Source organism: Lepeophtheirus salmonis, chromosome 6, assembly GCF_016086655.4.
Source record: "Lepeophtheirus salmonis chromosome 6, UVic_Lsal_1.4, whole genome shotgun sequence".
Taxonomy (NCBI): Eukaryota; Metazoa; Arthropoda; class Copepoda; order Siphonostomatoida; family Caligidae; genus Lepeophtheirus; species Lepeophtheirus salmonis.
Window position 1 is genome coordinate 8,671,841 of NC_052136.2, and position 20,524 is coordinate 8,692,364.

General features: G+C 31.3%; 2 protein-coding genes across 2 annotated transcripts; both read left to right on the forward strand.

Annotated features, from left to right (window-relative positions):
- The first annotated feature begins 5,356 nt into the window (after window positions 1-5,356).
- On the forward strand, window positions 5,357-9,378 carry LOC121119654 (eosinophil peroxidase). The gene is made up of 3 exons (XM_040714389.2): window positions 5,357-5,637; window positions 7,289-7,605; window positions 7,676-9,378. The coding sequence occupies exons 1-3, from the start codon at window positions 5,456-5,458 to the stop codon at window positions 9,160-9,162; spliced, it is 1,986 nt and encodes a 661-aa protein (XP_040570323.1). The 5' UTR covers window positions 5,357-5,455; the 3' UTR covers window positions 9,163-9,378.
- A 1,236-nt stretch (window positions 9,379-10,614) lies between these two features.
- Window positions 10,615-19,469, forward strand: LOC121119366 (uncharacterized). Its single transcript, XM_040714016.2, has 11 exons — window positions 10,615-10,736; window positions 11,160-11,203; window positions 11,388-11,493; window positions 11,568-11,806; window positions 12,770-12,960; window positions 14,560-14,797; window positions 16,134-16,676; window positions 16,752-17,262; window positions 18,908-19,037; window positions 19,111-19,253; window positions 19,319-19,469. Exons 1-10 carry the CDS (start codon window positions 10,615-10,617, stop codon window positions 19,219-19,221), a joined length of 2,235 nt encoding a protein of 744 aa, XP_040569950.1. The 3' UTR covers window positions 19,222-19,253; window positions 19,319-19,469.
- Window positions 19,470-20,524: the final 1,055 nt, after the last annotated feature.

Consider the following 20,524-nt stretch of genomic DNA (forward strand, 5'->3'; position numbering starts at 1 on the left):
TGAGAAGAAAATTCAATTTTCGGCTTAGAAAAAGTGTAATAACTTAGTGTTTCTCGAACAAATAGAAGTCCTTTTGATGTCAACAAAATTCTACTCTCAATATACATCCTAGAACAATATTTAAAGTCCTTAATTCAGATATTTTTGAAACCTACTTACATCATACCTTGACTCTCTTTTACTCTGAAAATAGTATATTTTTGAATAATATTATGTATAGTTACAGTGCATTGCATAATTATCTCAATCTGTTTGATAACCAAATCTATAGAGCGTATTAACTGATGTTATAAATTGCATCATAATTTAAAGAAAAGTCATTTTAAGGACTCACAGTTAATATTTTTACAATATAATATAAACAAATTTCAAAGAAATCATAATGAAACTCTACTAAATGACTTTAAAATATTAAAAAAAACTTTACACAAGGATTGTATACTACACAATTTTAGTTATCTATGTATTAAATGTGAATGTATGTGTGCATGTATATCCTTCAATCACGACAATGGATGGATTTTGCTGAAATTGTTTATGTAGCTTTAATGGTTCTGGTAACATTTTTTTTGTGTCCTCAGGGCTATAGCGGCCTTTAAATAGCATTTTTAGCATTTCCTCTGTACAACCTGAGGGCTGGTGAGTATTTTGGATATTATTTGGGTTCTTTTATACTTAGGGAAGCGGTGGTGGAAGAATTATTCTGCTTCAGGAATCAGTGGTCAACAATCCATTAAATTTTTGGGTAAAAAAAATCAAAACCCTCAGCTCTTCACAAAAAATTAAATTTTTTGTGAAAAAAAATTCCAAAAGTATATTTCAGATACAAAATTTTTGGAAACAAATTTAATTTAAGGAATTAAATTATTTCAAATTTTAATTTTTGTGCAAAAAAATACCAAATATTAAATTTTTTAGCAACAAGAAAAAATTGTTTTATTTAGGGGGCTACATTTAACAACGAACAGAGGTGATAACTTAAGATAAAAATCGGGTGTAATTTTGAGTTCCCCTTGTTTTTTAAAGTTTACAAACTGACGAACGATTTTTTTCTTTAAATAAACTGATATCATTATTATTTCATTCCTGTGCTCATAAATACGGAGGACCTTGAGGATTTGTTGCAGATACTTGTAACTTGTTGGATTCAGAATAGAATTGAAGATCGATATCAGATAAGTCTGGGAGATTGAACGGAAAAATGAAAGGCGTTCAATCTTTCTGTTCATATTTGAATCAATAAACATATTTAATGTACCAGTAAAATTGTAAATTTAATGTCTCACAGCATACCAATTGCGAAAATTACTGAACTATGGAATTGTCGTTAATGATAAAGGTATTCTAGCTTGGGTTTGTGTGCAATTTTATACATACCCACTTATTTCTTATTTTTATTGCTAAATATTTAATTAAAATTTGAATTTTATTTACGAAAAGATGGTGAATGTAGTTTAAAATCAAACACATTTATGTGGATGCATGTAAATATGTAATGTAGCCATTTTTTGGTACCCTGATGTGATTAGTCTCAGATTACGTATGACCAGAGTTGTGAGGTTAGGACCAAGTAAGGTGTAATAAATAAGGTATCAAAATTTTTAAATAATGCCATATTCAGTGTGCGTCAGCAGACCGTGAAGTAATTGATTCCCGTGTACAATTTCGCCAAAAGTTTTAGAAATAAAGAGGTTGAGAATTGAAATTTTTACTGGTTTATTGGGATTTCATTATCTATATAATTTCTCAAAATGGTCTCCCTTGGCCACCAGTATGACCTCAATTCTGGGGCGGAAGGCCAAGCACGTTTTTTTCTCAAAGTCCTTGCTCAAGTCCTCCCACTCCTTGTCCCCTGCAGCCTTCAGGGACTCCACATTGGGTTGAGAGGTCGCACAAGCCTTCCTATCAATGGTGCCCCACGCCCATTAGTCAAGGGGGTTAAGGGTCCGAGCCTGACGGGGGCAAAAGTCCTTCAGGGGCGACCGCATAATTATCATTTGTGGGGAGCTTGGTTTTTGGATTTTAAAAAAATCATAAGATTAAAATTTTTTGGAAAAAATTTCCAAAAATTAACATAATTTTTTTTTTTTTTTTTTTTTTTTTTTTTTTTTTGGAAAATAAAATTTCAAATATTTATTTAATTTTTTTTTTTTTTTTCAAAAATTGGCCTTCTTTCTCATGGTATTCATTGGATCCCTGTCCATCTTCTCATTCACGAAGTCCGAAATGACTGGAGACAGAATTTTGTAGGACCACCGCTGCTAGATCTCCATGTGAGTCTCAGGCCATCCTTTTTCACCTAGAAGGCGAGCCTCTCCGACCATCGACGATCCTGACAATGTCTACCACCTTGAAATTGGTGTCCAGCAAGTTGGATATCCTTATTCTTTGAACCTCCATTATTGCTCTAGATCGTAATCGTGTTGTTGTGTGTGTGTGTTTTATATATATAATAATTGCATTATAGAATAAACTCATGTAACCTAAAATAGTTTAAAATAAGGGATAAGAGCTCTTAAGAAATTTAAACCCTACTGCATGACTCGTTGACAAGCACTGTATTATTTTTGATACCTTTACTTCCGATCTGATTTAAGTGCCTTTGAAGTCTGAACTAAAGTTACTGCACTATTTACCATTATAAGAACGTCAGCTATGGACATAAACAACCAGTTGCAAAAAAAAAAAAAAAAAGACCCCAATAAAATAATGATTTTCTACAGTTTTTTTATTTATATTACTAATGATTCAAAAAAATTATACTTATTAGTTTCTTGAGAGTATTGGAAGAATAAGACAAATCAACAAAGAACCCCATTTACAAATAAAATAAAACATTAATCTTTGGAGTACCTTTAGACATTGGTTGAGTGAGTTGATTCAAGTTTTCATATTTCAATCTTTAGTGAGTTTGATTAATTTTTTTACTTTTAACCATTATTTGTTAAAAATACTTAATATAAATTTTTGTCAAAAATGAAATTTTAGTAATTATATAATATTTTAACAGTAATCATCACAAACATGTTATTAACATTAATTAAAATCATTTATGTTTTTAAGCATTCTAATTAATATTTAGTACTGCAAAATGGATAAATCAGGAAGGTAAATATTACAATGTGTCAACTTTTAGGCATTTTTTGCAGTAAAATTTTTTAAAAAACACTCCTATTTAATGGAGTAGTTGAAGAAAATGTCAACTGTGTCTTGAGATAATGTTCTACTCCAATTCACTAACAACGTAAAAAAAGGATGTTTGCGAAGGGAGGCTTAAAAATCATGGGATTATGATAGTAATGTGACTGATGGGTGTGATTCTTTGGTAAAGACACTCCCATAAGGGGCATTCCAGTCAAATTGATCTGTGAATGTCACCCGACCCGCTCAGATTGGAATTCTTTTTGACACACAAGCTCAAATTCATGGTTAAGTTAAGTGTGCCAAATTTCCACACATAATTCTGGGGGGGGGAATCAAGCTTAATACAGTACTTAGATTCTTTTGTAAGTCTCTTGATAGTAAAGATTGACTGCATGTTTTCCCACAATTGATCTGTATCAATTTTATCAAGATACAAGACATTATACCTGCAATGTAATCTCGGTAAAAGTTGAAAAAACTAACTAGGCCAAGTATTTTATCTCAGAATGGTCGCTGCAGACTAGCTCATGCTACGAATATTTTCATAGCTTCCCAAATACCATCACAAGGTGATTTATCGTAAAGATTGACCAGGAGCATCTAAAACCAAAGTCATCAAAACGGTGGCAATGGTTAAAAAAATTAATTACCTGCACCGTCACCAGAAAAGTAATGTAGTTACTGGAGGGTTTTTAAGAATTAATAAACATTTGGAGGGCTTGAACCCTATAAAAAGAGACAAGTGACTCACTCTATTGTTATAACTGCAGCAATAGTTGAAAAAAGACGACAGTTCTAAACCTCAAAAAAGAATTAACAAACAATTTTAAAATTGTGTCCAACTTTATAAAAAAGTGATATACAATAAACTACTCATATTTTTTTAAAAATTCGCTAACTTCTAATCAATTTTATGAATTACTATAGTTCAGTTTTCTTTTGTGAGTCTATTTAAACCATAAAATACGTTAATGATATAAATACGTACATAAAATTATCAAATTGACAAAATTTCCGGAGAATAGTAACCCATCTTCGAAATCCCACTCTGAGAGCTATGGTAAAAAAGCCATCACGATTTTTGGGGATTGATACCCCTACATATATAGAACATGTTGTCAATGTTTTCTATTCATAAGAGTTTGGCGTTTATTTTTTATTCTTGATCAAGTACTTGGTAGTGAATTTCAGATTTATTTTTTTAAATCAAAATTGAGGTCATAATGAATGTAAATATTCTACTTTTGACTTCATTTTTGGAATCCTCACACTTCAAAATAGTTAAGTACCAAATTCCAAGAGGTTAGAGCTCTTTTGGATAAAAAAATATACAAGAAAAAATAGCAAACGTAATATACAACAGGGACGTTGAAATTTTTAGTTCAAAAAGGCACTGAGATGAGCATCCTTATCTCATGAAGGACTCAGAATTATGTGCTGAAATTTTGGCACGCTTAATATACTCATGAATTTGAGATTGTGTGCTGCGCCAAAAATTATCCAAATCTGAGAGAGTGGGATGACATTTTTTTTTTGATTTTGATCGTTTTGAAATGGAATAACCCATGCATAGTTTTACTCAATTCTTTGTTGTTAAGTTACTTAACACACTATCAAGAAAATAATTTTAATTTTACTAACCCTTTTTTTTTTTGGTGATAATTTCAATAAAATTGGTTCTAGGAATGAATGTTGCAAAATAGTAGTACTTCATCACTGAATATAAAAATAAAGCTATGTTACGTAATTTATTTATTAGTTAGTCATAACTTTTTAATAAAAGGACTAATTATCCCTAAGTAGTTGTTACGGCCAATGATTGTGATATAATAACGTGTACAAAAAAAATCAGGATTGCCTCAGCTCCAGTAACATTTTGTTATATATTTGTTAATATATTAAATGACAGCTTGAAACAAATTCATATTTTTTCTCCATAAATATGCAATTAAACATAATTGAGAACCAATACAACTCTTTCTCCATTATTAGCCCTAAACCATTGATAGCCTCACTTATAAAAATATTTTTTATATAACATATTATTTTAATGGATGACTTGAATGATGAAATTGAATGATGTAATGTAACATTTCAAAGATACGTTTATTTATTGACAATTCCAGATGTACTAGTTATACTGCATATTATTAATTATATAATATGTTTACATCACTTCCCTGTAAATGTAAGTAGACTTTGATGTCATTTGTAATGGACAGTTATATCAGAAAGCTCTTCATGGTCACATCCAGACAATAATTTTTTTATTACTTTTTTTGGGGTGAAGAAAGATTAAGTTTGCTCAAAAATGTTTGGAGTTAAGGAACAAATGTCTTTACTATGCATATGTCTCTATATTGTTAAAGTCTACGGAGAAGGCTGTCCATTCGCATCTTCAGCTAATGATGCAAAAAAACTTTTAGATCAGGCAAATGTCAAGGATGTAGACTATCATAAATTGCTTCAGAAAGGAAGACAAGTAACGGCAAAGTAAGTTACAAATATTAATAGATGGTCAAAATATAACCAATTGTCAAAGGAAATAAATGTATAGAAAGGTTACGACGTTACCTCAGAGACACAAAATATTAGATTGGGGAATAAGTTCGTTGCGTTTTGATCGAAAAAAAATATTTAAAGAAAAAAATAGTTCTAACAATTAATTAATTGATGATGTATTCGACATTATTATTCACGACCTTTTCCTCACCTATCAACCAATTTTTCGATGCCGTTCCGCCAAAAATCGTCTGGTCTGGAATTGAAGAAGTTGTTGAGCTATTTTTCAAAGTCCTCTCCATTCTCGAATGAAACAGTTATCAAACGGTTCGACAGAGTGCGGAAAAGATGGCAATCCGTAGGTGCAAGGTCCAGAGAATACGGTTGATGCTGAAGAACCTCCCACTCGAGTTTTAATAGTGAAACTTTGACGAATTTTGCAATATGGGCCTGGTGTTGTCGTGAATGAGTATGGTATGGCCTTGTCGATTAGGTCTTTTCAGTCGCATAGCCTCTTTGACACGGGGTAGCTAGGCTATGTAGAGCTCTTTGGTGACCTTGGCATTTCTTTCAAGCATTTGCCAATATAATTTGGCCTTCCCATACCAACGTTCAGTATGTCTTCCACTTTGGCGTGAGACGTCGATGTCAAAATCGAAATTTTAAATTTTGCGAACCATTTACGTGCTGTAAACTCACCTACGATACCTTCGTGCTACAAATGTTTCGTACTGTTCGGCAGTTTTTTGTCCTCGAGGAAAGTGTTGATTTTTGTCTCCTGGATACTTCATTTCTAAGACTCAAAAGTAGTTAATATTTGAATGAATTTAAAAAAATATTAATATAAGAGAAAGAGCCTTATCAAATTTATATTATAAATTTTTTCAAAGAGCAAAAAAATTAGTGCAAAACAAACGTAACATAAAAACGCAACGAACATATTCCACAACCTAATGTATTACCGTATTCAGTTGTCGATGTATCTACTTCTTTTTGTCGAATCAGTGTTCTAATTTAATTATAATTCGCTCTTGTTATCCAGAGAACACTATTCAACAGTTATTAAATAATAATTCTATAGAATTGGTAAACTACCAACTGATTTTTGAACTTTTTTCGATTTATTTTGTTGTGAAGGTGTAAAAGTAACGACGTACTTAAATTACTCGTTGACACTTTCCACGTTCGTTTGTTCACTTTTTAAGCAAAACGAGAACCATCTGATCATATTTTCGCTAAATGCAGTTGTGTACGACAAAAATATCTTGGCGAGAGGTACCAGAGATGACGTGTTTTTACCATTCGGCTTATGCATTTTTTTCCCCCTTTGCAGAATTAACTTTGTAAATTCATGGAGGTTGCATAGTTAATTAATTATAGAGTAAAAAAGTATCCTCTTTGCCAACTAAACTTAGAAAAGCATAAATCACGTGCTTGTCGTTTCGCCATTTGATTTAAGGGTTAAAATGTGTCATTGAGGAACATGAAATAAGACCAAATAAGTTTTATCAGTTGAGACACTCAGGCTTTCAAAATGAACGGTACTTATTTTCCGCTAAATATCCAAGCCTACTACACACTTCTTGCCTTCGAATAACTAAAAACTTAACAACAAGTTATTAATTACGTTTTTTTTTTTTAGTTCTCTCAAAATGTCTCGAAGAAATATATTTGTTGACAAAACGATAAACAGATTGGTAAAAAAAGGTTATTCAAGAGACTCTGCACATCAAAAGGTAATCCAACTAATAAAAGATATTGAGTATGAGCTTGAGGAATGCAAAGGAACAATGCCGGATTGTGACCCAAACATGAAGTATCGGATGATGAATGGACAATGTAATAACCCTGTTAATCCTTTGTTTGGGTCTCAGAGATACAGGCTGCAACGTTTTTTGCCACCAAAATACGAGGATGCGGAATCAAACCCAACTGAAAACAGTCAATTTAAAGCTAGAGGTTGGATTTAAAAAATAATACATAACATTAATTTCGTATTACTCATAGAGTTATTTTGTCTCCTTCTTAGAGGGATGTATTTCTAGTGGTGCTCTACCAAATGCAAGAAAAGTCAGTTCAACAGTGCATACTGATGTGGATGTTCCTTCGACGATTGCGTCTACTATGGTAAGCCAATGGGGAATGTTTGTTGCTCATGATTTGTCCTTTGTTCCCAATTCCCACGAGGCTAAATGCTGTGAAGGAGCAAAGGATGACAGATGCCTTCCGATTAGAATATATGAAAATGACCTTTTCTATTCAAATTTCAATGTGACATGTTTGAATTTTTATCGATCTGTCAGATTTTGCAGTTCAACTCCAAGGGAACAGTATAATGAAATTACTTCCTTTATTGATGCTTCCAATGTCTATGGCTCAAGCGACGAGGAATTATTGCTACTCAAGGAAGAAAATTCTTACTTAATGAAGAGTACGCTGACTGATGATGGAAAAGAACTCCTTCCCAAAGATGGTAAAGGTAGTTTTGTGGGAGGAGACGCTAGAGCTCTTCTAACCACTGGTTTGGCTTCAGTGCATACCTTATTCGTTCGGGAACATAATCGAATATCAAGGAAACTTGCTCAGATGAATCCTTCATACACAAACGAAACTGTTTTTCAAGAAACTCGGCGAATATTGGGAGCAATGATGCAAAATATTGTTTATAGTGAATTTCTTCCGACGTTATTAGGGGAAAAAAGCATGAATGAGTCTGGCTTAAACTTAAAATACCCCTCGAGTTATCATGAAGAAATTAATCCAACTGTCGCCTCTGTTTTCGTTGCTGCTGCATACAGATTTGGCCATTCCATGATTCAAAGGAATGTGAATCGATTGGCTATAAAAAAATATAGCTATAGCAGTAATTATTCCTTATTTAAGGACTTTTTTAATACGGCAAATTACGAGGATAGGAATGGGCTAGGAATAGAAGAAATTTTATATGGGTTGACCTATTTCCCAGCACAATCTGCAGACCGTTTTGTTGTAAAAGAAGTAACTAATTATTTGTTCAATAATGGAAAGCCGTATGGAACAGATCTTGAAGCAAAAACGATTTTGAGGGGTCGAGATCATGGATTACCCTCTTATGGAGATTGGCGAGAATTCTGTGGCTTAGAACCACTTTGTGACTGGAACAATAAACCAACAGAAATTTCAGAAAATATCTGGCTTCTTCTCAAAGAGTTATATTCAAGTCCTAATGACATCGATATTCACACAGCAGGACTTGCAGAAACTCCAATTCCACACTCTGTCTTGGGGCCCACCAATAATTGCATAATTGGACGTCAATTTACCGCTCTAAAAGATGGAGATCGGTTCTTTTTCACACACGATGGTGAAGCTGGTTCCTTTACCCCAAAACAAGTCAAGGCACTTCGTCAAACATCCCTCTCACGTGTCATGTGTGATAACACAGGGATTGATAAGATAAGTGTAAATGTTTTCAGGACCGATTCCCAATTTGTACCTTGTTCAAGTCTCCCTGAGTTGAATCTTAATTTATTCTAAATCATGTCAATTCTTAAAATCATTTGGTCAAACATGATTAGGACTATTATTTAAGTAAATAAAGCATTTTTGGTTCATGCCTAGAAAATATTTTAATATGTATATGGTTGTAAATAATTTATTTTAATGTTATCATTTCAAGGTGTATAATTTTTATTCTACTTACCTATTTGTGAAAAGCTTTCAATAAAATTCCGTTCCGGAATGTTTATATAATGCATGATCATGAATTGATATAAGTGTTGAGTAGTTACGGGTGAGTTAGTCTCAAGAAAAACGGAGACTAACACTGAGGATTTCATGGGGAGTTATCTTCTATTTTATAAAACTATAATTATAAATTATAACACCATGGAATAAAATTAAAGCCTTGGATATCCCACTCCCTTAAACCCAAATTTATAATTGTTATATAAACCGTAAAAAATAAAAATGACCATTATAACCTTCAATCACAATAAGTTTAGCCTTATATATATATTTTTATTTTTTTGAATCACGTTTTAGATTTATAATATCGATTTAGAATCATATTTTTACGGTAAATAACAAATATAGATGAATATTGAAGGTAATAGCAATTGATAAAAAACCTTCAGACATTCAAAAGAGAAAATATTTATTAAGTTATCTTGAATACAGATCGTCACTTGGTTTTAGCTTTGGTCCTGTGGTAAGAGTTAACTTTTGTAACCAAAAAAAGGAACGAAAAAATAAACGGCTAAAATAACCCCTTGTTGTTTTTTTCGTTCAGGTGCTCAAAAATTAGTGGAAACATGAGCGACGCTCATTTTCCGCTCAATATCTAAGTCTGATTTAGTTTTAATCCAGTATACAAAAGTGTGTTTTCTTTGGAGTCTTTCCGAATATTTGTATACTTGATTTGTATAATAAATAAAAATCAATACCATTTGTTTAGGAACTAGGGTAAATAAAGCTTGTTTGGACTCGTTGGGGTTACAATGTCAAAAACTAACTCTTTGCACGCTTATTATTTTTAACTCAAAAATAAAGAACTCCATATCTTTGAAAAAAATCATTTGACTCTTAAAAAAGAATAGATTTGGAGTTTGGAGCTAAAAAAACAACAACATGCAATGTCCCTATAACGGTTTTGGTGCAGGTAGCTGGCGTATTGTTGTGACGTTGGATGACTTAACATTAATAGTCAAATAAATAGTACCTGGCGAAAAAATATTGTGGTCCAGACCCACTTTCCCCGCCTGGTAAATATGACCCCGGTATGTACAGGTCTGTCGAGAATGAGAGTCCCATTATCTTTAACGTCATTAAATTAAAAGTATTGTGTACAGAGATTTTTTTACCCAAGTCCAAAATATATATAGGATGGATCTTGTACTGCGTTATACTGAAAATGATGTGCAAAAATGGTGCAAACACCATTTTGAACGCTTTAAGGACCAAACTTTTTGCGTCTCTCTTCATCTAATAATGCGGATTGTAGTAAAAAGGGAGGCCAATTCAGTTTTCAAGGTCAGAAAGTACTCCTTGATGGCAGCTGCGGAAGTCAAATTTGCAAAAATATCGGATGGCGTTGTGCGTACTAACTATAAGTAATTGAGAAGGCGTCGCTCCGAAGCTTTTTCAGTTGTTTTTCTATAGTACTCTAATTCTGGAAGCCCCTGTATTCTAGATTTAAAACAATTCAGAGTTGTTAAAATCAAATCTTTAGGGTGATTTGATATGGAATTACCCTAATATAATAAATTACTTCAAAAATGAATGTAAAATATAAGGTTCTTGTATATTCTGCTCATTTATTATAAAAAATCGCACCTAGAGATGTCTGATTCGACAACAAGATATTTAATATATTATTTCGAACTTGGAGGTATTACAAAAAAAAAAAAATACTTGATATTCTTTCTTAATAAAGGTATCAAATTACATGTTATTCTATGATTTTTTTTTTTGTTATTACTCACTTAGTGCTATCTAACAAAAGCTTGACTTTGGTGCAATTCTAAATCTTTAAGTCAAATAGTTTATTGTTTCTTTAACAAAGTAACATTGCCTATAGGTACTTTTTTTAGAAAATAATCATTAATGCTGGAGTTTCCATTAGTATGTTTATAAAGGATTTTTTTATATATCCAGAATAATTCATAAATCAATTACTTATTATTTCCATTTAAGATTAATTACAATAAAAAATCATTCAATGCAGTTCCTTAATCTGATCATTTTTGTCTCTATGTTCAAAGGTTTGTATTGCTCAAGGAGCACACATGGAGGATTCCGTATTGTTGAAGGAAAAGATGCAGGAAATTTTTCGGACTTTGTTGTTGGATTTTTTTTTATTGTACCAAAGTGAGTAAAAAAAAAAAACATAAAAACAATTTACTCTTTCTATAAGTAGTAATATTCTTTGAAATTTACATTAGTAAAGTGTGTTCGGCCAGTATTGTGTCCTCAAGATTTGTCGTCAGTGCTGTTCACTGCCTCAGAGAAAATGGAAATCCTATTTATGTCGACTCTTCCTGTCGTACCAAAGCTCCAAAGAATGTACAACCAAAGATAAAAAGCTGTAGGCTTACAAGAAATGGAGACACTCGGATCCGTGTTTGGAGAAGGGGGGCGTGGATCGTAAGGAAATCAAGAGATCTCACAAATCCTTTTTCAGGTTAGTTATAACCACGTTTCGCTAAATGTGTGTGTTTTATGTAGATTCCGAGATCAAATTGCAATGGTATTTCAAATTCTGTTTGATTTTTCATGCTCTAGAGTAATTTTTATACACCAGGAGTAAATTTATCACTGAGACGTAAATTTAGATATTTTATGGGGTAAAAGTTAGTCTAAAATATGAAATAATAAATACTTGTTAAATAAAATTGTCACTCATTGAGATTAAATTGAGTGATGAAGTTATACTTCAGGGCGCTGCTATTGCATGATTACATATCAGCTGTTTCTGGAATAATTTATTATGTTTGTTTTTGAATTTTATAGTAAGATTTTTTTTAAAGATATATATGTAGCAAAAAGTTTCCCCCAGCAAGTGTTGGCATGAACTCAAGTGACAACAGCGAACTCAAGTAATCTATAATTATACTATGCAACAAAGTTCAGTTATTGGAACGCCCACAGGCTAAAACCCACATGTGTAATTGCTATTTAAGCCATAGAATTCGAAATGATCTTCAAAAAATGTCAATAGCAATACGTTTAGCCTTTAAAGCCTTATATTAAAAATTTTGTTTTTAGAGTATAATTTCGATTCAAAGACATATTTCGAAATGAAATAGCTATATACATGAAAATTAAAGATAATAACAATTGATATGATATTTATTGAGCTATCTTGAATAGACTTTTCTACAAAATGGGAAATTAAATATAATTAAGTCAATTATATGAATAATTGTAAAAAGCAATGAATATTTTAGAGGGAGCAAAAGGTCAGAAATTAAATATAAATAAGTCAATTAAATTACTCACATCTAATTTATAAATATGAATCAAATCATTCTTATAAATAGGCCCTGTATTTAAATTTGAACGCCCTTGAAAATCTCATTTAGTCTCCTATCATCTTTTTTTATTATTGGATAAGTTTCTTCTACGATAACATTGTTTTTTGCAGGTTACATACACTATATCAAGTATATTTATCGACCCAAAGGCTCTTACTATGGAGGTGAATACAATATTAGAGGAGGATACGACATTGTACTTCTGAAGCTGGAAAGAGGATCAACCATCAAGGACTACCTCAAAGAACCATTAAGAGGTTTTACATTTGAAAGATTGAACATTCCCTCACCTGATTTTCAAGTATTTAATTTAATTTATATATAGTATTAATTTTTATTGAAAAAAAAATGTATGCACCTATTGAAAAATATTCTATAAATGGAACACGCATTCTTATGTTGAATGCCTTAAGGAATTGAAATAATGTAATGTAAATGTATCTAATTGTTTTAAGAAGTTATTTTAATTCCTGAAGACAGGCACAACTATTATTCTACTAGCGGTAGTACCGGTATTGCCCGGAGTTATTAGACGTCGTTGAATAGACAAATTTTGCTTTAATAATATAAAAGATAACTCCCATAGAAACCCTTAGTGTTAATCTGTTTTTCATGAGTACACTCAAACGTAGTTACTCAATACTTAAATGATCTTCCGTTAAGAATGAAAAAATAATAATAACACCTTGAGAAAAAAAAATCATATGACTTGATGAGCCAACAGTACTTTAGTCTCTAGAGCTCTCCCAGGCTGAGCTTTAAGTACACACATTCGCTGTTAAAAATTATTCCTCAACTCATATTTTATAGTATAGCCAGGGTTTTGTAAATTATTGAGTTGACGTAAACGCCTTCAAGATTTCATTCTTATACAACTCCAAACTACGTATTAGTTATGAAAATCCTTGAAGAATGTTTTGGAGAAAATAAAATCAGTTTTGACAAGGGGGAAGGGGGAGAAAGAAATAAACAAAGACATTGTCAACAATTACTCCGATGTCAATCCCCAATTGTACTCTGAGTCTTACACATATAACTCAATAACAAATCCTCAAGGTTACTCTCCGTCTGTTATGAGAACACAAGAATGCACGAACACAAAATCTAAATATTTAAAAAAAGGAGTGTATGTTCCATATATAGAGTATTCCTTGGTCTATTACCACTAAAGAAGCGAATTGTGTAAAGAAAAACTAAGTATATCGATTAGAAAAGGAAAACGGTTGATGCGTGTCCTCTTCTTCTTTTTTGTTCATTATTTAATAAGTAATGTGCGTGATAACATCTCTCTCTAAAAGAAGAATTATTCCCTATCTTTGGTCTAAATTGATTTAAAATATATGACACCAGGGACGTCGTCAGGGGACTGGCGGGGATATATCTCTACCCCCTCCCCATTAAATCCTTCTTGTTCTTTACAAAAAAATTAAATATTTGAAATTTTGTTTCAAAAAATTTAATTTTTTGTGAATAGCTGTAGATTATTGAAATTTATCTTCCAAAAAATTTAATATATGAAATTTTTTCCAAAAAAAAATCAAATTTTGGGGAACATCTGTTGATTTTGGAAAAAAAAATCAAAAAATTTAATATTTGAAATGAAATTTTTCAAATTACTTTACAGAAAAACTTAATTTTTGATTTTTTGTACAAAAAATTCCAAAAACCAAGTCCAAAAGTAAAATATATAATCCTGCAGACGTTCTGAATAAAATAATATTTTCCCTACACTAATTTTTAAATGAAGAAGGTCTTTATAGCTTCATTTCCCCCTCCAAAATCATATAATAGGCAGCTGGTATTAACATGGGTCTTCATTTGGTAATACCATTAGTCTCGCTCCCGCCTTTTCATCACGTTCTTACAAAAAAAAACATCTAAAATTGTCACATTCTTTCAGAGCGATGATAAAAATTTAGCCACAGTAATTGGATACGGTGACGCTCGAAGAACACCTTGTGAAGTAGATGACAATGGTCCATCAAAATTTAACTATTGTGGTGTTGAGAAAAATTGTAACATCATGCAAAACGGATCTTGCCATGTTATTTTTGAATATAATGGACAAAAGCATATGGGTTGTCAATTTAGTTCCACCCCAGCAATTGAGTCAAAGTTATGTACAAAATTCCTGGAAGGTTATAAGATAAATTAATATTTCAATAATAAAGCCTTACTTACCATCCACATATTAATTAGTTATTAATAGTCCAAAAAAAATTAAATTTAAAAAGGATTTTGATGGTACTAGAAATATTTCCATAGGAAAATTGACCGACATCAACTAATAATTAATTTTACAAATTTTGTTCTTGCTTATAAAATCTAAACAAACCGAGTTTTAATTTTATTAGGTCTATGTAGAATAAAAATACGCTGGAGGGGAAGGCAACCACAATATATTATAAAGTAGGTACGTACTTATGTATTCTACATAAATGCGAACTGGGGAAGGGCAAAAATCGCCTAAATAATATAGTTTTTACCCTTCGTCAGTTATTCGTTCATTGAGGACATTCAAATTTGGTAAGATTTACAAAAGTCCGAGACCTTAATACACGCCCATATGTTGTAATCAAAAAGGTTGAGATCATGAGAGAATGTAGACCAAAAGTATCTCATTTTCATCCAAAAAAGATTAGGTTAGTTTAGAAATGTGGAAAAGGATCTTATCCTACATATATATATACTTAGTCGGATTTACCAGTAACGTCTTTCATTCACGGAATGAGTGTATTAATATGTAGCAAATCAATATATGAGACTAATTGTTTTTATGGGAATGGGAACGAAGACTGTCTTTAATTCTTAAAACTACGATATTATTGATCCGATACCGGCTATTTTGATGTCATTGGTCCCCAATGAGGTTTCCTTCGTTAAAACGTCATTTTATTTGATGTACCGTTGACCAGACACTAAAAAAAATCATACAAAAAAGTGTGTTTTAATTATATTTACACTCGGTAGAACAATCAAACAGCTAAATATAATATGCAGTACAAATGCCCTAATTAATTATCATGAAAAAACTGGGCCTAATATCTTCCAAATTAATATATTTTAAGCACTTTAAAATACGGCAATTTTTAGATAAAAAACGTTCCTCTTTCAAATATTAATTTTTTTCCATAGTACAAGCTACTTTAGTTTGGAAAAAATGGTATTTTTGTGTCAAAAATGGCCACTTTAGGCCTCTAGTACCATCTAAAATATTACACTATGAGTAAAAAATGGATTTTGTTTATTTATAGTATTCGGTTCATCAGTTAAAAATATTGTGCACCTTCTTTGTAATCTTTTAAGGGTTCTAAAATGTACTCAATGATCTAGGGTTTCCCTGTTATATCAAACATAACAACCCAAAATGTAACCTTACTTGACGTGATAGTTGTAGAGCAGGATGAACAATATCTTAAGCTATGTTATTGTATATGAAGGATTACATTACAATAATCATTTAATTTATTTCAGCTGTAGAGAACAAATCCATTTTGAAAGAGACGGAAGTATTCCTTTTTCGATCCAGCGGTAATAATACTTATCAACCATTAACAAAATGCTTTGCAACAAATCCCTCTAAGTTTGGATGGTGTGGAACAGTTTTACTCACAAATGTCGATAAGCCTGATAAAGTATCTGACATTTATGCATCAAAATATAATGTAAGACCTGAGAATGGATGGGGCTTCTGCTCAAAATCTTGTTTCAGAGGTTACAAACATCAGCAAACAAGTGATAATAATCATTCTGGCTCTGGTAAACTGAGATACAACAAACGAAATGTTTTAAATAGTGAATACTGCTACAAAGAGTTGTATGCTCGTCTGAAACAAGGATTTGGTAAAGAGAAGTTTCTCTATGAGCCCCATATTCTATGCTTTGCACGTAATATGACTTTCAAGACCAGATACTTTGAATTTGATGGTAAACGAATAATTCATGAAGCTAAAGAGCCCAGTGTTGCTCTTCGACAGACGTTTGGAAGAGAGTCTAATTGGTATATTTCTCATCCGGGTGGGTACTTGAATTTACTTATTATTAAGAGATATGCAAGTATATTAGAAAATTGATTCAAAAGATGATGCATAGGTATATGCTACGGAGATTCTGGAGGTCCTTTAATTCGAACAATACGAAAAGGATTCAGAAGAATTCATATTTTATTAGGTATTGCAAGTAAAGGACAAGGGATACATGGTCATTGTGGAGGGAGTTCCACTCTTGCACATTTTGTGCGAATCAAGAACTTTTCTGGTTGGCTACTCTCTTATATCAGAGATGATCCAGGAGTCAGAGTGTTTCCTTCAGAAATGACTTTAGAGGACCTTGAGAAGTTCAAAGATTCAAATATCATGAATGAGAAAAGTTTTTATTCTTGGTTTATTCGATTTGGAAAAGTATTTAGGAGTAAGACATCAAATTTAATGCCTAGGTTCCACAATAAATTAGAACAAAGAACCAAACGAGACGACCAAAATATATTTAATGTTTTAGTTAATCGTTTATCCTATAATAATTTATCAAGTTCCGAGGTGATCATGCAGTACATTGATGCAATTGATGCCATGACGACAACAGGTTACAAATCATTCACAAGCAAGTATGGGCATATTGTATAAATATTTGCATAGATCTTTCTATAGCAAAACTGATCAAATTCGGACTAAATGGGGTATTGCTGTACTTTAAAAAATGAAATTGTAATTAGAACCCTGACTAATTTACAAAATCGATTTTTATTTGCCAATTTTTTTTTTTAAATAATTGTCTTTCATCCCAAAATTATGAGCCAAATAATTTGACAGATTCAAAATATATAATTGAAAATTCATATGGTATTATTAAAATAAATATCTTATTAGTAATGTGAATTTTAATTGCAAATTAACTTAGAATAGTGTGTTTTCTTGTGACGTCAGTATTGTTGATTTTGGCCATCTTAGGACCCTAAACATTCAAGTTTTATTTGAATGCAAGCACTTTTTTTTATTAGTATTAAGGAAAATGATAAACTATTGCCGTGTATTTGGATATCAAAATGTTACTGACAAATAAAAGGGCTTGAACCTTTATTGTCTATCAAAAATCTAACTTTCGAGATTTATTATATACCAGAACCTAATATGTATCATAAATATATTATTCTAGTATTATACATTTTTATTTCTATAATGTAGGCAATAGATTAATATATTTTTATCCAATTACCCATGGATACCAGATACCATTTCTTTAGTATCCATGAAGTATACTATTTTTCTCTTCCCTTATCGTTTCAAAACAAGATTAATTGTACAAATCTATCCATTTCATTAGGATTTTTAGTATTTCTTGGATTTTATTTCGATTTAGTTCAAATACAATTGTTTAGTTGTTAAGTATTTTCTTATTATATGCCATTTTATTAAGTTTAATAATAAAAAAATTATTGGAATTTCTATGTAATTGGCGGTGTCAGTGAAAACGCTCTATTGAAGAGGTCCGGTAACTTTTTTCAGCACTAACACAAAAGAAATTCTAATTAAATTGAATTTACACCAAATTAGTACCGGGTCATCGGAGGATTATATATATATATATTTTTAGGGGGAAAGGCTTAATTTTTGGAATTTTTTTGAAAAAAAAAATCCAAAAACCCATAGCTATGCAAAAGAAAAGTAATTTAAAAAAAAATCCAAAATCCCTAGCTGTTAACAAAAAAATGAATTTTTTGAAAACAATTTCGAAAATTAAATTTTATATTAAATTTTTTTGGGAAAAAAATTTATAAAACCATAATTATTTAGAGAAAGTTACATTTTTTGGAAAAAAAATCGAAAAGTTAAATATTTTTGGAAAAAAACTGAAAAATTAAATTTTTTGAAAAAACAAAAAGCCATAACTCTTCACAAAAAAATACATTTTCATCCCTAATTTTGCGTAAACTTTTTTCATCCTGACAAAAAATATTATAGTAAAAAGCAAAAATTCCTTTCGGGGTGGGGGGGGGGCTACAGCTTGTGGGGTAATTTACCCTTGTTCACCTGACCACTGATCTATAAGTATATCTAGATATGTACTCGTAAATTCCTAATTCTTTAAATAGGCTTCTTTGATAGAAAATAATCAAAACTTAAAATGTCAACTTTCTAAGATAAATCTGTAGTTTAAATAAATAAATGATTAAATTATCAATTATCCCCATATTTATATAATCATGTGAACATTTGTATCTTAATTCTAAAATGAAAAATTTTCTATCTAAGTGTTTATTGTTGTTGTTGTTTTTTTGCCGATAGAGAATCAAAAAATCACCTCAATCATAAGGATGTAAAACTTTTTGATAGTAAAGAAGAAAAGAGTTTGAAAAAGGAAAACTCAATTAATTTTAAAAAAGTAATTAGAATCAAACATTTTATGGTTACAGGATGCAAAAATAATTTAACATAAATATTTTTTGCAATTTTAGGTATCTACCAATAATCAAAAAGTTAAGAAAAAGAGATTTAATAATGAGTCAAGTTTTTTGGAAAATTCAACTGAGCCGGGATCTAAATTTCCCTTTACATTATATGATTGAATCGAAATTAATCCAATGCTTGTTTGTATTAAGTATAAAGTCAATTATAAATTACATATATCTGAGTAAAGTTTCTATTAATTAGTTCTATTTGTAGTCTACGTATCCAGAAGAGTAATTAAGAAGCTATTCGGCACACTATTAGTCCAACACTAAATGAACGGATATATCATTAAATGACTTCTTTTTTTTTTTTTTTTAAATTGTTGATTTAATAAAATTGTTACTTTTTTCCGATTTTACAGAAACTTTTTGAGTTTTATTTTTGTATGCTCATAATTGTATTTTAAAAGTTATGAATCATTTACCCATTTCGATATATGAATTTAAATGACCAAATGTGACTTTAGATGAAGTTTAGCAACAAGCGTGTGTAGCTCAATCTCAGCGGGGGAACGCTCTATACCAATGGGTTTTGATCGAATCCTAGGGATTCGACAAGCCCTCCGCATCCACAGACGCTATTTTCCACTGGAGTGACCTGCTTTTTTAGAGCGAGTGTGCCGCAACAGCGTTGCATCACTCAAACCGGGGGATAACATAATTTATTATTTGTAACCATCGACAAACCAATCACCATAGCATCCTATGAAGTTGTCTATATCATCACAAAGCAGGGCAAAGCACACACCATTGATGAACACTTATAAAACGAAGAAGATGACGAATGTCCTGCCGGAAAAGTTACTTAAGATTATTTATTACAAACTGTTTGTAACAACATAATAATATGTGATAAATCTTCTTCGAGGATGGTCGACATCAAAAAGAAGAAAAGGAACAGACCCTGTTACGAAAATTATATGAGAGTAGCACTTGACAATGTAAAGCCCCACATTTCTTATACACCATAAACAATGATGAAATCCAATGTATGTTTTAAAAAAAAAACACCGAAAATCAACATGGTAACCCTGACAATTTCAATAATGTTTTGGAAGAGAAAAAGAATCATGCTCATGACGTTTCATTAGATCAGTTACGATCAGCTGTGACAAGAGAGGAAGGAGAAAAGGATTTAAACAAGAACATTTGTTAAAATTACTCTGATGTCGATCCCCAATTCTACTCTGAGTCCAACAAGGACTCACAATTATAACTCCGCAACAAATCCTCAGGGTTACAATCCGTCTTTTATGAGCACACACAAACGTTCAATCAGGTTTTGAATATCATTGAATCTAATTAGGGAAGGCTGCTCACGACTCAGGAATTAAATAATGATGATAAACAATTACAAATTAACGAGCAAGCTAAAAAATTATAAGTTGTTTGATTGAAGACAATATTTAAAATGTATCAA